The sequence below is a fragment of the Myxocyprinus asiaticus genome, chromosome 21 (genome assembly GCF_019703515.2).
Source record: "Myxocyprinus asiaticus isolate MX2 ecotype Aquarium Trade chromosome 21, UBuf_Myxa_2, whole genome shotgun sequence".
NCBI lineage: Eukaryota > Metazoa > Chordata > Actinopteri > Cypriniformes > Catostomidae > Myxocyprinus > Myxocyprinus asiaticus.
Genome location: NC_059364.1, coordinates 25,763,066 through 25,776,353, shown reverse-complemented (window position 1 = coordinate 25,776,353; position 13,288 = coordinate 25,763,066). Strand labels below are relative to the sequence as shown.

At 37.1% G+C, this 13,288-nt stretch overlaps 1 protein-coding gene across 1 annotated transcript in view; it reads left to right on the top strand.

The window, feature by feature from the left end:
• Window positions 1–13,288, top strand: part of LOC127411711 (LIM domain-binding protein 3-like) — a 55,146-nt gene that overhangs the window by 5,776 nt on the left and 36,082 nt on the right. Inside the window, exon 2 of the mRNA XM_051647407.1 lies at window positions 9,491–9,642. Within this exon, the coding sequence (XP_051503367.1) occupies window positions 9,491–9,642 (152 nt within the window). The remainder of the gene's footprint in view (window positions 1–9,490; window positions 9,643–13,288) is intronic.

The following is a 13,288-nucleotide window of genomic DNA, read 5'->3' as shown; positions in this document are numbered from 1 at the left end:
ATTATACTAAGTATTTATTGGCCAAAGCAATAGTTTGATGTTTGTGTGTGTTACATTTTACATAGTGCTGTCCGTCGGTAAAATTTTTTAATCGCGATTAATCGCATAATTTTTAGTTACTCGCGATTAACCGCAGCTTTTGAAAGTACTCAAATTTGACTCCATTTATACTTCTTTTCCTGTCAAAATGCACTTATTTCCTTCTTAGGAAAGAAAACAAAACACTATGTAATAGGGCTGCAACTAAAGATTATTAGAACGATTTTCAGACTATTCTGTGATTATTGCAATGACTAATCATTAGCTCTTAACTGATTATTCAGTTTGTGCCCAGACTTAAAAGGTTGTATTAAACGTGCTTACTAACAGTAAAGAGGACAAAATCATCTTTTAAAAATACCACTAAATGACATTCACTGAATTAAAGGGAAAAAATACTTTTTATTAAGTTGAATTCAGTAAAGAAATTCACTGCAAAAAATCCTATTGTTAGAGTTTTTGTCTCGTTTTCCATTTAAAATTGTCTAAAAATCCTTAAAACAAGATACATTTACTTGAGAAGCAACATATAAGATATTTAGACTTGCTTTAAGAGAATGTATCTTAAATATAATGTATTTTGTATATGAGTGTATTTTTTCACTTGGTTATACTTCTGCGAGTGCAGTAAAGACAAAATATACTTATATTCAAGATCTATTCTCTAACAGCAAGTCTAAATATCTTATATGCTGCTTCTCAGGTGAATGCATTTTTTTTTTTTAAGGATTTTTAGATATTTTAATATTTTTATTTTTAATATTATATTAAACATTATCAGATAACCATTTTAGATATTTATATTGGAAAACAAGCAAAATCAAAAATGTATTTTGTTGTAGTGTGTAATGGGGTGAAGACTACCCTCTCTCACCTTTCTATTCACCTTTCTTTAAAAAAAAACTCTCTCTCATTAATAAAGCTGAGTATTGCCAATTTTCTTCATGATAAGAAATGCACAGTGACCATTTATGATGATTCAATAAGTCACGAGCTATCACGTTATAATCTAGTTGCAGCAAGCGCGCCCGCTCGAGGGATGAGTGTCTCCACGAATCAGCCGGGTGCAGTTTCTTTTTTTTTCTTTTTTATTTGTCCCCTTTTTCACCCAATTTGGAATGCCCAATTCCCAGTACGCTTTTAAGTCCTCATGGTCGCGTAGTGATTCCCCCTCAATCTGGGTGGCGGAGGATGAATCCCAGCTGCCTCCACGTCTGAGACCATCAACCCGCGCATCTTATCACGTGGCTTGTTGAGCACGTTGCCACGGCGACATAGCGCGTGTGGAGGCTTCACGCCATCCACCGCGGCATCTGCGCTCAATTCACCACGCGCCCCACCGAGAACGAACCACATTATAGCAACCACGGGGAGGTTACCTCATGTGACTCTACCCTCCCTAGCAACCAGGCCAATTTGGTTGCTTAAGAGACCTGGCTGGAGTCACTCAGCACACCCTGGGAACTAGCGAACACCAGGGGTGGTAGCCAGCGTCTTTTACCACTGAGCTACGTAGGCCCCCAGCCGGGTGCAGTTTCAATCTCTCCCCCTTTGATCAGGACATTTGCACAACTCATAGAAGAGGCACTGACCGCACAGAGAAATGCCAGTTTCGGAGTTTGTAGTTATTTACATGAACATTAATAAAGCTATAACGCATTAAATTGAACTGTATTTAAGAGGTAATGCCGGGGTGTTTCCTTTAAAGACACTTGACAAGCAAGTTTTGCTTCAGTGGAGCGCCAGCTCCAGCTCCACTTATTCCGCAATGAGAGTGCTTCTGTATTTACTTATTTTTGTATTTTTGTATTATAATTCCCTCATACTTTGCGATCTACATCAGCTGATGCTGCTTGGAAAATTTAGAGTGCATCTGGACTGTGAGCTGTGTAATTCTTCCTCTCCTCAGTCAGGCGCGAACTGCAGTGCTGCTCTCGAGCGTCATAATTAGAGTTTCATATGATCTCATGTTACGTTAAATGAGATCAAACGACTATTCGACAACAAAAAATTTTGTCGACAATTTTTTATTGTCGACGTTGTCAATAACGTCGACTAATCATTTCAGCCCTACTATTTAACAATATTGCTTTAACATTTTCCAAACAAAATCTTCCACAGCATAAAGAAATGCACTAAAATAGCACCAGTTCAAGTAACATTAAATGTTTTGCTGATTCTAAGTGGGAGGTGGACTGATTGAAAGAACTAATCTCCACATAGGTTGCATACTAGGGATGTACCGATCCGATACCTGGATCAGCATCGGCTCTGATACTGATGTTTTTAAATGGATCGGGTATCGGTCCGACAAGCCCGATCCAAATCCGATACTGTGTGTTAGTCATGTTCGTTACTGTCAAGCTCAAAAAAAACTATAAAAACACAATTCAAGTTGTTCATATGACTCGTGCGTTTTATTCAAAGCCAACTGAAGACATGCGATAGCTCTGTGAATCACAAAAGGTTGTGTTTAATAAGTAAATATATAAAATGCACACACAGCTCCAGCGCATTATTGAATGCTGCTGCTCTGTTTACACACAAACACGCGGCTATTTTTAGCCTTCACAGTGGTGCGCAATATTTGAGCACTACTCACGAACAACATCTCAGATGTAGATGCTCAATAGTTTGGTTCACTTATATGCATTTAGAACGGCACTGGAGGTGCTTTTTTTACCAGAATTTGAATAAGAAGCGAATTGTGAACCTACAAACAGACACATACAGGACTCCCTGGAGAGTTCAGAATATCATAATAAAAGCGTGAGGTTTAAAAGTTAAAGGTGCATGATTGAGATATGTTACTATATATTACTATTATAATATATTATTATTATCATTTGTTTACAAATTATAATAATATTTAAGTTGAATGGGTTCCAAAAAATAACTGTGTGAATGAAAAGTGAGCTGATATCTTACAACTAAATTGAACAAAAAAGAGATCTGAATCCTTTAAAGTCCAGATACAAGTTAAAAAAAATAATTAAAAAAACAGCTTTTCTACTGATGACTTATACTGAAATTACTGTTAATTTTGCTGCTACATTATGCAGTATACTAGTTATCAATAAAGTTTTTCTTAATAAGCAAAACATTTATATTGAAATAACGTGTAGTTAGAGGTTTGTGTTTCTTTACATGTTAAAGAGCACACCCAATTAGTTCCACACAATAATGTAAAGATATTCTAAACTGATAATGCAAAAAAAAAAAAAAACAACAACAACAACACTGGTATCGGATCGGGATCGGTATTGGCCGATATTTGATGTCCGATATCGGAATCGGATCGGAAGAGAAAAAGTGGTATCGGTGCATTCCTATTGCATACTCATTGCAATGCGATGCAAAACACTCATCTTCCACAATATTAATAAGCTGGCAGACTGTGGCTATCCCCTTTGCTAAAGCAATCGTGCAGCCGCATTCATTCGTGTCAGGTTGTCAACACCAGCATCAAGCGCCGCTTTGAACTCCACATGAAAAGCGCTTGCAAACGTCACATTCTGCATTTTCTTGATAGTTAAGACTAGACATGCTTCTGTGGTATTTAAATTGTGCATTACAGATGCTGCAAAGTACTTTCATCACAAGTCTCATTTGGGCTTGTTTTGTGCAACAAATAATGTTAAGAGCTCCTTTCCCTATCGTTTGTTGACTAACACAGCTGATATGTGTGTTTGTGGTGTGTTTGTCAGTGTAATGACTCCGGGCGGTCACATCCTAAAGGTTCCGCCCTACTCCAACCAGTGTTTATGCTGTTTTATGCTTTATTAACAGTAAATGTGTTAACTGCAATTAAGAAAAATGTACTTGTTAAACTTTTTTTAATTAATCGAATGCATTAACGTTTTAACTTTTATAGCTCTAAATTTACATTTGGTTGTTTGGTGTTTCAAAAGCCAGAAAGCCTAGGCAATTTAAAGGCAGGTTCCATTGTGACAGCTTATCCCATAAATAGTGACAACACACCCTGCTATTGGGGCATATTGTCACAAAAGGGAAACCTTTTTTCAAGATCTTGACAAAACATGTTTTTTTTGTTTTTTGTAGCCAAGGGTATGTACAGTACCTACAGAAATTGACCTTCAGAAATAAACTTACTGGACTAAATATTCACTGGACTAAAAAGTGTGACAACTCTCCCCTATTATGTGTAAATTTGCATAGTAACAAGATCAAAATTTGATGGCTTTGTAGCTCATAGACTTCCATCATTCCATTGTTCGTCAATCAGTTCAGTCTGTTCCTTATGGAATGTTTATGTTTCATGAATAATAAATTAATAGATTAATAAAACGAAGTGTATATAGTCAGAATTGAAACAAAAATGCTCCATCAGAAAGCCTCCCAGAGATGTTACAAGGTGTGGGACCCTCACTTAGGGTTTTATCCATCACACTAATGTCTCAAACAATCCTCTGCATACCAGTAGCCAGCAAGTCCCCTGTCTTGTTCTGTTCCATGAGAGCCTGTAGCTAGTGCTGCTGACAGGCAGAGCTGTTTTTAGATGGCTGTTGAAGGTCAAGTCAGCTCTGCTGGCATAGACTGTAAGGGCTATAGATACTAACAGTATGTAGATCCACCAAAACCACAGGCTTCATTCCAGCATTAAAAAATCTGGAGTGTTTTTCACTAAAGCTTGTTCTCAGACAACTCATCAATTTAACTTTGATGTGGTTTGTTAAACTCTTGAATTCTGGTCTGTTTACATGTGTTTTAATAGTTTGGTCTTGGGCAGGTTTACTCAGCTCTTATATGGGGGTGATACACCACTCTCTGAGGGGGGTGGAGTATTGGGTCACATTGCGTTCAAATGGTATCGGATTCTTTTTGGTCTTGTTAGCATAAATGAGCCCATCTGGTTAAGTACTCAGGCCTCAAACATGAGTAAGTAATGCTACTTCTGTATTATGTAACTGATCATCTTCACCTTTTCAGATATTTAGACACCATGACTGTTATTTACTGTTAAAAAAAACATTCCTTGTTGCACTTTAATCTGCTTTGAATGCTATTCTGATGCTAGTGAAACTTTGTAATATGGCACTTTTCGTACCACTCTCTCCTTAGATGATTCGCTTATGTGTTCCTCTTTTGAAAGTCGTTTTGGATAAGCGTCTGCCAAATTAATAAATGTAAACGTATTTCAAATCATGGGTAGTGCAGACCCTAATGTGTTTACTTAAATATTTGTTTCCATTAATGCAGGATCTGAATCATACTGAAAGTTACATAATCAAATGTTACATACCTGTCTCTGAGTAAAACAGTATATTCAATAAAAGAAAGAAATGTAGGGCACAACTTGATTTTTTCCACCAGGAATTGATTAGATAATGAAAAGTATTTATTACAGGTGTTTGGAAATAAATAGGCTAAGAGGTCTTAATGACGTCAGCTGAAAAGGGAAGTCATTTCAGATGCTGAGCATGTTATTACATTTTGATGAAAGATAACAAAGATAAAATGTATTATTCTCCCTCTCTCTCTTGCTCTCTCTATCTTCCTCTTTAGTTTTCTCTGTGGCTTACTTTTCCCCCTGTGATTTACTTGACCCGTAGAACAGCTGCTTTGTGCTGTTTTGAGTGAGCAGGAGATTTGAGCTGGCATATCAGCCACTCATTCACCCAGGCATCAATTGGAATGAGCTGAGAGTGGAGAGTTAATGCATGTTTGTGTGCCAGGCCAAGTAATCCCCCTCACTCTCTCAAAGCCTTTGTTTTCCCATGCTCCCTTCCTTTTCCTCTTGCCGTTAGTTTTGCTAAACCCAGCACAAAGCAACACTATCAGTGCATTGAGTAAAAACATCTAAATCTGAATTGTGTGGTCACAGAGAATGTTTTATAGATGTTTTATAAATCAGTTTCAAGTTGCTGGCTTAACACTGTCTCCACTACACATGCAAAGCATCTCGACAAAATTGTATCACTCCTGATAACATTGGCGTGCACAGACTGATATTTTTTTGAATGAGTAATACGTATATATACTTATTTCTTTGCTTTTACAGTATTTAAGCATGTTGTCTTATTATTAACGCACACACCTCAAAAACAGACACAACATTGATTTCCGTGTCATTGATCGAGTGATGGAGAAAGGACCAGTTAACCGTAATTTTTTTAACAAAAACCCAGATGGGATTTGTAATAAGCAGCATTCACACGACCTACTGGAGTGAAGCATTAGCATTTCCAGACAATTTGCATTAAAGACAATATGGATGAAGTATCATTACGTGGACTGTGCCAGCGCTAAAAGCAAAACAGGATCTCTGCAAGCACTTTTTATGTGAAGTTTAATGCTGCTTCATGATTGCTTTAGGAAAGTGGATAGCCACTTTTAATATATTGTGGAAGATGAGAGTTTAAGAGATTTATGCCCTTTGCAATAAAAACTCAAACTACAGCGACTAGATGTTTCAATTAAATAACCTCCCATTTAGACTTTGGATAATTTGGTCTCGGAAGAATTTTTTTTACATTTAAGTTGACCTCAATTTGACCTCTGAGTTTTGATACAGAATTTGTTATCCTAGCAATTCTGAGTACAAAGTGAGAAATTGTTGAGGTCTCTTCAGAAACTCTAGAGGAAACATGTATGAAATTACTGGGATCTGTTTCTCAGAAGTCACAATCTCAGAAGACACAAGGTGACCATTTGCTCTCCTTTTAACCTCATTGCTATTTAAGAGAAAGAACTGAGTTATTAAAGAGATCTCATTTGTGATCTTTTTTCCTATGGGTATATCATTATCCTTGATGCCAGCATTTATTTTTTGCTAAACCTAGCATGGTTTATTTTTACAGGCCTGCACCGTAGTAAGCATATGAGGCAGACTTCAGTTATTTGTGAATTTGTGCCAGAGGATAGAAGATCTCCAGTTTGGGATTAAGTTATAATGTTAAGATCATCCACAGTGTGGATGTGACCACAGTTGTGGAAACATAACTGATATATATTCATACTTTTTTAAAGATATTATACACAGTAGCCATTCAATGCAAGGTATTATAATTATCAGGCTCACACCAAGTTTGTTGACCTAGTCACATTTTCTGCACTAATTATGTTGAATGGATTTAAACATGCATTGAGAGTACTACACATTTATTGGTAGCTGAAAGCATAATCACATTAACCTACATTTCAGTAAGGACTACTTCAGTCAAATTAATACTTGACTTGAATACTTTTATTAACTTAAAGACAATTAAAGCAATCTGTTGGTGTTGGTGGTATGGTTATGTCCTGGTAAATTCTCCGCCCACCCATCTGTAACTGGTCCTGCTCGACCCGCGCCGAACGGGATTCGAACCAGCATCTCTGGTGTGGGAGGCGGGCGGGCTAACAAGGAGGCTAAAGGCTACAGCCTCTAGTGTCAGTCGCTAGTGCACCTCTTGAGGCCAGGGGAGTGAGGTTTACCCACTGCACAGCTACCTGCCAGCTGGCTGCCATTTCACATGCAGCCATGAGAGTCCGTTGAAGCTGGTGTGGTGCGAAGCAAAGCCCAGGTGAGTTTCTCCCCCGACACGCGGGCAGACCAAGTAATCCTCCTCCAAGGGGACTGTGTGACAATACAGGTGAAGGCGACGGCGAACAGGAAGGTAACCACACCTCTAGAGACAGGCAACCAACAGACATATCTCCAACTAAACAAGAGAGCACGGTTTACACTTGAGAGCAAACAATAAACTGGCAAAGAAAGAGGGAAAACACAAGGAATAAGTAGGGAGTGAGGTCAATGAGAAGCAGGTGGAACGGGCGAGTAAATCATTTCCATGATCAGCACCTCCCTAGGAACGATCAGCATTCCCATCAAAATGCTGATCACGCGTGATCCACCTGTGAGACACGAGGGAGAGAGAAAAACAAACAACAGTATGAGCCGGCACAAATGCCGGAACTGTGACACTGCCATACAAGAAGTGGAGCTGTGGATGGAGGAGGGTGTTAATTGCAGCTTGCATCAATGCAATTGAAAGGCAGCTAAGGCAATGAATAAATGGAGGACTTAAATAGGACCACTCTGAGAAGCATCTGTATTGTATTGGTAGGACAATCTGACACTGAGCGTCAGCTGATTGTGAGTTTGACTCAACGTGACCTGCCTGAACTGATGCTATGATTGTTATTTAATAAACAAACAGGCAACAGAAAGAGGTATAAGCTAATTCGGAAAATGTACTGTGATAAACCTCTTTGGTCTTTGGTTTCATGAAAAAATAATCAGATCAAATGTGAAGCCCATTCCAACCCAAGTGCATGCTGTCATTAAAGCAATAGAGGGACATATAAAATATAAACAAATTCCGTTATTCAAACAAAATGCTGGTTTTAAATCACACTGTTAACTCAAATTGTTTTTTCTAAAAATGATATAATTTGTAATGAAAAACTTTTGTTTTAAATTAACAAAGAATGCAAATAGAAGCAAATAGTGGTCTCAGACCTTTGGACCACACTGTATTTATCATTCTCTCATTATGCTTGTTAACTAATTCTCAGGCACTTGAAACAGGCTTTGCAAAATTGGCACCTCTGAGTCTAAAGCCTAGGCTCAGATTTGCATGCATTCATTTATTAACAGATGGAAATACAAATAATACACTGAAACAGAGAGCTCTTCACACTTTCCAAAGGAGTTTTAGTAATAGTCCCTTAGGAAGCTAAATATAACGGTGTCAAAACTTCCTCATCCAGCCAAGAGAGATAAGAGAGAAAAATGCATGCACATAACTGAAATCTGCTTTATTAATATTTGTATTATTTGCATACAGTATTCAACTAATTAGACTGCTCTTGACTTGGCAATGCACAATGGATGGTGGGCTGGGGAGGCAACATCTTACCCAAAACACACAGCTGAAAACTCACCACTTTTAGAAGAAATGTCAACTCCACACAGACTCCTACATGCTACGTCCTGATACAGTGACCCCAGAAATGTCACGCTTAAAATTTATTTATTTCACTGGAGTAGATGACGTAATAATAAACCAAGTGAAAGAAAATGCAACCATAGGAATTAATTGTATAGAGCTAATACAAAATATTCATTCAGTGTCTGTAGACTAAGGGTCATAACTTTATTCTTTGATTTCAGTCTTATTTTTAGCAGATAGTAGGAACACATTATCTGTTTTTGCACTAAGCATGCCACATGCCAAGTGTGTGCTTTGAGATCTCTTCGTGTACCCAGCTTTCATGGATTAAAAATCAATGTGTGTTTTTTTTCCTCTACTAGCCTAATTTTATTGAGAGGGTATCAAGGAAGCTTTATTCACACATCCAATCTATATTATCAGTCCCATGAGGAGACAGACAAAAAGAAAATGGACCAAATTATTACTTTGGCATTTTTATTGTTGAACTATTGTGTTTGGTACTGCTCTGACCTATCAATATTTCATTTAAAAGTTTATTTTGTGTTTGTCAGGTTACACCAGGCAGCAAGGCAGCCACAAGCAACCTGATTCAGGGTGACATCATTGTGGCCATTGATGGGGTCAGCACGGAGGGGATGACACATCTGGAGGCCCAAAACAAGATAAAGTCTGCCAACTTCAATCTGGCACTCACCATGCAAAGGTACATTGCTATATTTATTGGAGTGGTGTGGTTGTCATGTGAATGTGTGGGTTTACGTTGATATGGTTTGGACACAGAATTGTCCCCAGAAGTGTGTTAAATCTGAAAAAATAAAATATATATATATATATATATATATATATATATATATATATATATATATATATATAATTTGTGGACATTCTCATTTGTATAATAAGTGGACAATTAATAGACAACTATTTGGACAACAATTTATAAATAAAGCAAATAATGTTTTTAAATTCTAAAAATGCAAAAACTTTTCCATTACGGGTAAGGATAGGGTTTGAGTCAGAGGTTGTGACCCTCAGACTTTGTAAACTAAATTGGTAGAATACCCTTCTGAAAAGTCCATCTTAGACCAGCATCGATTTCCATGCTGGTCTAGCTGGTTTGATGCTGGTCTAGCTGGTTTGATGCTGGTCTAGCTGATGTGCTGTACTAGCATAGCCATACTGTTCACCAGTGAAGTTTAGCTGGCAAAACTTGTTAACCAAAGTAGTCTTTTTGATTATTCAGCTCCCAATTCAGCTAATCTTGTAAGTGAGGTTTCCCCTGCTGTGAACTGATGTGAGTTTTAACTTTAACATAATGACCAGTTACAGCACAAAGTAGCTACTAAGGATAGAACATTAACCTTGAAACCTTGAAACTTTGGACACTTGTCCAAAGGACACATTCAGTCTGAATAATGACCTGAAAAGAAAGGCATGGCAGTAATGGAAAATTCAATATTATGCAAGACACAAGTCGCATTCAGTCATTTGAGAAATTCCTGTTTGAATGATTTGTCCATCCTGATTAAAATGACACCATAAGGTTGAGTTCAAGGTCAACATCCCAGAATGACTCTTCTAGGGTTCCATTCTGGTGAAGATCATAAAACGCAATGTTTACACTGTGATCTGCTCTGATATTCCATCTCTCTTGGCCAGCATAAGCTCATAATGAGCTGTATCTTCACCGACAGCTTCTCATCATCTGGTGTGACAAATTATTGTATTATATACAGTAAATTATTATATTTAATACAGATGTTAGCGTGTCTCTTGGGCAACTGTGTTTAGTGAAGCTGCTATTGTTTACCCGTTCACAGCAATGTTATAAAAGCAGGACTGTACTATTCCCAACAGGACAATCTGACACTCAATTATGGTATAAACTTTATTGAACCGTAAACAGACAGCAGCTTCAATATATCACTAACAGATGTGTTAGTACAGAGGCAGATAAGCAGTGTATGCTTGTAGCCTATGTGATTAGTCAGGGAAAGGTCATGTGTTTTATTGCCTTCATATTTTCCCAGTTAGTCTAAAATGAAAGAGATGATATAAAGAGTAATATGACACATTCTGACAATGCACTGGCCTTATCAACACAGAATGGCTGCTGATTCATAATGTTAGTTGTTGCTAGATCTGATGTTTCTCTTTCATTCTTTAACGGAATTTACCAAGAACAATTAGCTGTTTTAGACCCTAATTTACTAAAGGAATTATGCAAAATGATGAACTTGAACATCATTTGGGGAAAATTAATTAAAGTTATTCAATGAAATACGGTATGAATGTTTATATTAATACACATACATTGTAACGGAACGCTGTTCTTGTACATTTCAAAGAGATAGATATTAGATCATATTTTAACTAGGTTTGATATAGCCAACTAGGTAGCTGTCTGATAACATCAGTTACTGTAACATTAATGACCTAATGTTGGACAAATCAGTAGTTCTCACTTGACCTCAGCAAGCTATCCAGTTAAATCAGAGGTAAGTCTTGCTGCACCTCAGTTAATTAACCTCTTTGCCCAAATAAATATGCTTGTAGCCTTGTAGTACATTGCTTAGAGATTATGCTACATGTAGGTTGACACCTTAAACCATATTATAAATAATATTTTCAGATGTGAAGAAATGCAGAAAATAACTAAATTTTTCAGAAAACTGACAAGACACTGCAAGTCAGGAGAAGATAGAGAGCTCAGGAGGTATGACATGACCCATGACAGACCAGTAAATGAGAAGTAGATTGATTTATGCAGAAAGTTATTTAAAGGGCCAGACTTCTAATTCAGTTAATCCTAATTTTAGGATTTTAAGTTAACTAGTGAATAGTCATTCATGCAATGTAAATGGGGGCTAAGCTGCTTATCTCTTCCAACCCTAGTAACACACCTGCAGCAGACTACTGTGATCGGGCATACTTTATGGGACTGTACGACATGACTGCACCACCTGAAGCTTTTTAAAATGGAGAAAGTGCCTTCGACTACACCGCACATCTGGACTAATTCCCTTTTTTATTTTTATTTTACCTTAATTACAACCTATAATAAGCCTAATTTACATAATTATGCATTTAGTGCCTGGTGAAACTGGATTGTTTGTGAATAAGGCAGGTTTTTGTGCTGAAATACTGTAGGCAAAATGGTGCAGCAATTTAGTGAATTCACCCAACAGACTTTAAACTTCTGTCTTTCTCTTGATTTGATGAGTATATTATAGAGCAAACCGCTTTTTTGAAAAGCTCTTCAAAGGGACAATGCATATCGTACTGTACATTCAGCAGCATTTTTCTAACTCCAGAAGCTTTCTTCATGGTCTTTGCCAAGTGCCTTTTCATTTATCTGCAACCTCACACTCCAGTTCACCTGATAAGCTATTTTCCAGCCCTCTGCTCCAACTCAAGGCTGCCCAGCACCCACATAAATATACTTACAGAAATACACAAACACGCAGCTCTGAGAAGCAGCTAGAAAGGCCCAGCCAGAGGAAGTAATGCAAACTGTCTCCATTTTACTCCAAATGTGGCACAAATTTTTTTTTTGTTTTTTTTGTTTTTGTAATTATTATTATTTTATTTTTTTATGACAATGTAAACAGCAAAAATCACAGTAAATCTGACACAGCAATCTTGGCCACTTTGACGTGTAAATTAAACATTTAAGCGTGAACAGTCAGGTGAGAATCGATGTGATATTTATGATGATTTAACTCGACATTAGTCATAATTGTGATTATGGCCCAGATTTGTGAATGTACTGTATATACAGTTTATAATTTTACACAGAAAGGTGGAAAATATTTTTGTTTAAAATATAGAAAATTTTGCGACACTTGCTTTGAACAGTGACAATAGAAGTTAAAATGTTAATCTTAACCCATATATATAAGACAAAAGTTCAAATTTCTGATTAAATATTATGCTTATATGTTTTGTCATTACCTATAATAAAAACAAAATATAAAATCATGTAAGGGCCTAAATGAATCCATGAAATCTGTTGATATGATGATGAACGTCGAAATAAGGGTGAGTTACACATGAGTTACACATGTGGGTGAGCATTGACTTTTTAAATTTTGTGCCATCTTCAGCCATGCTTAGACTTCAAGTTCCAGTGGGAGAAACTGATAGGACTACTATTTGTTTTAGATATAGGACGTAGGTTGTATTAAAGGATGGGGATTAAGTTTCTATTATGATTAAATATGACTTAAATCCAACCATCAACAGAGAGAGCCAACTATAAGTGAAAGAGTCTCAGATACCAGCCATTTATTCTGGGCACATTATACAAATATTTATGTATACAGATCAATAGATATATGCCCTAGACC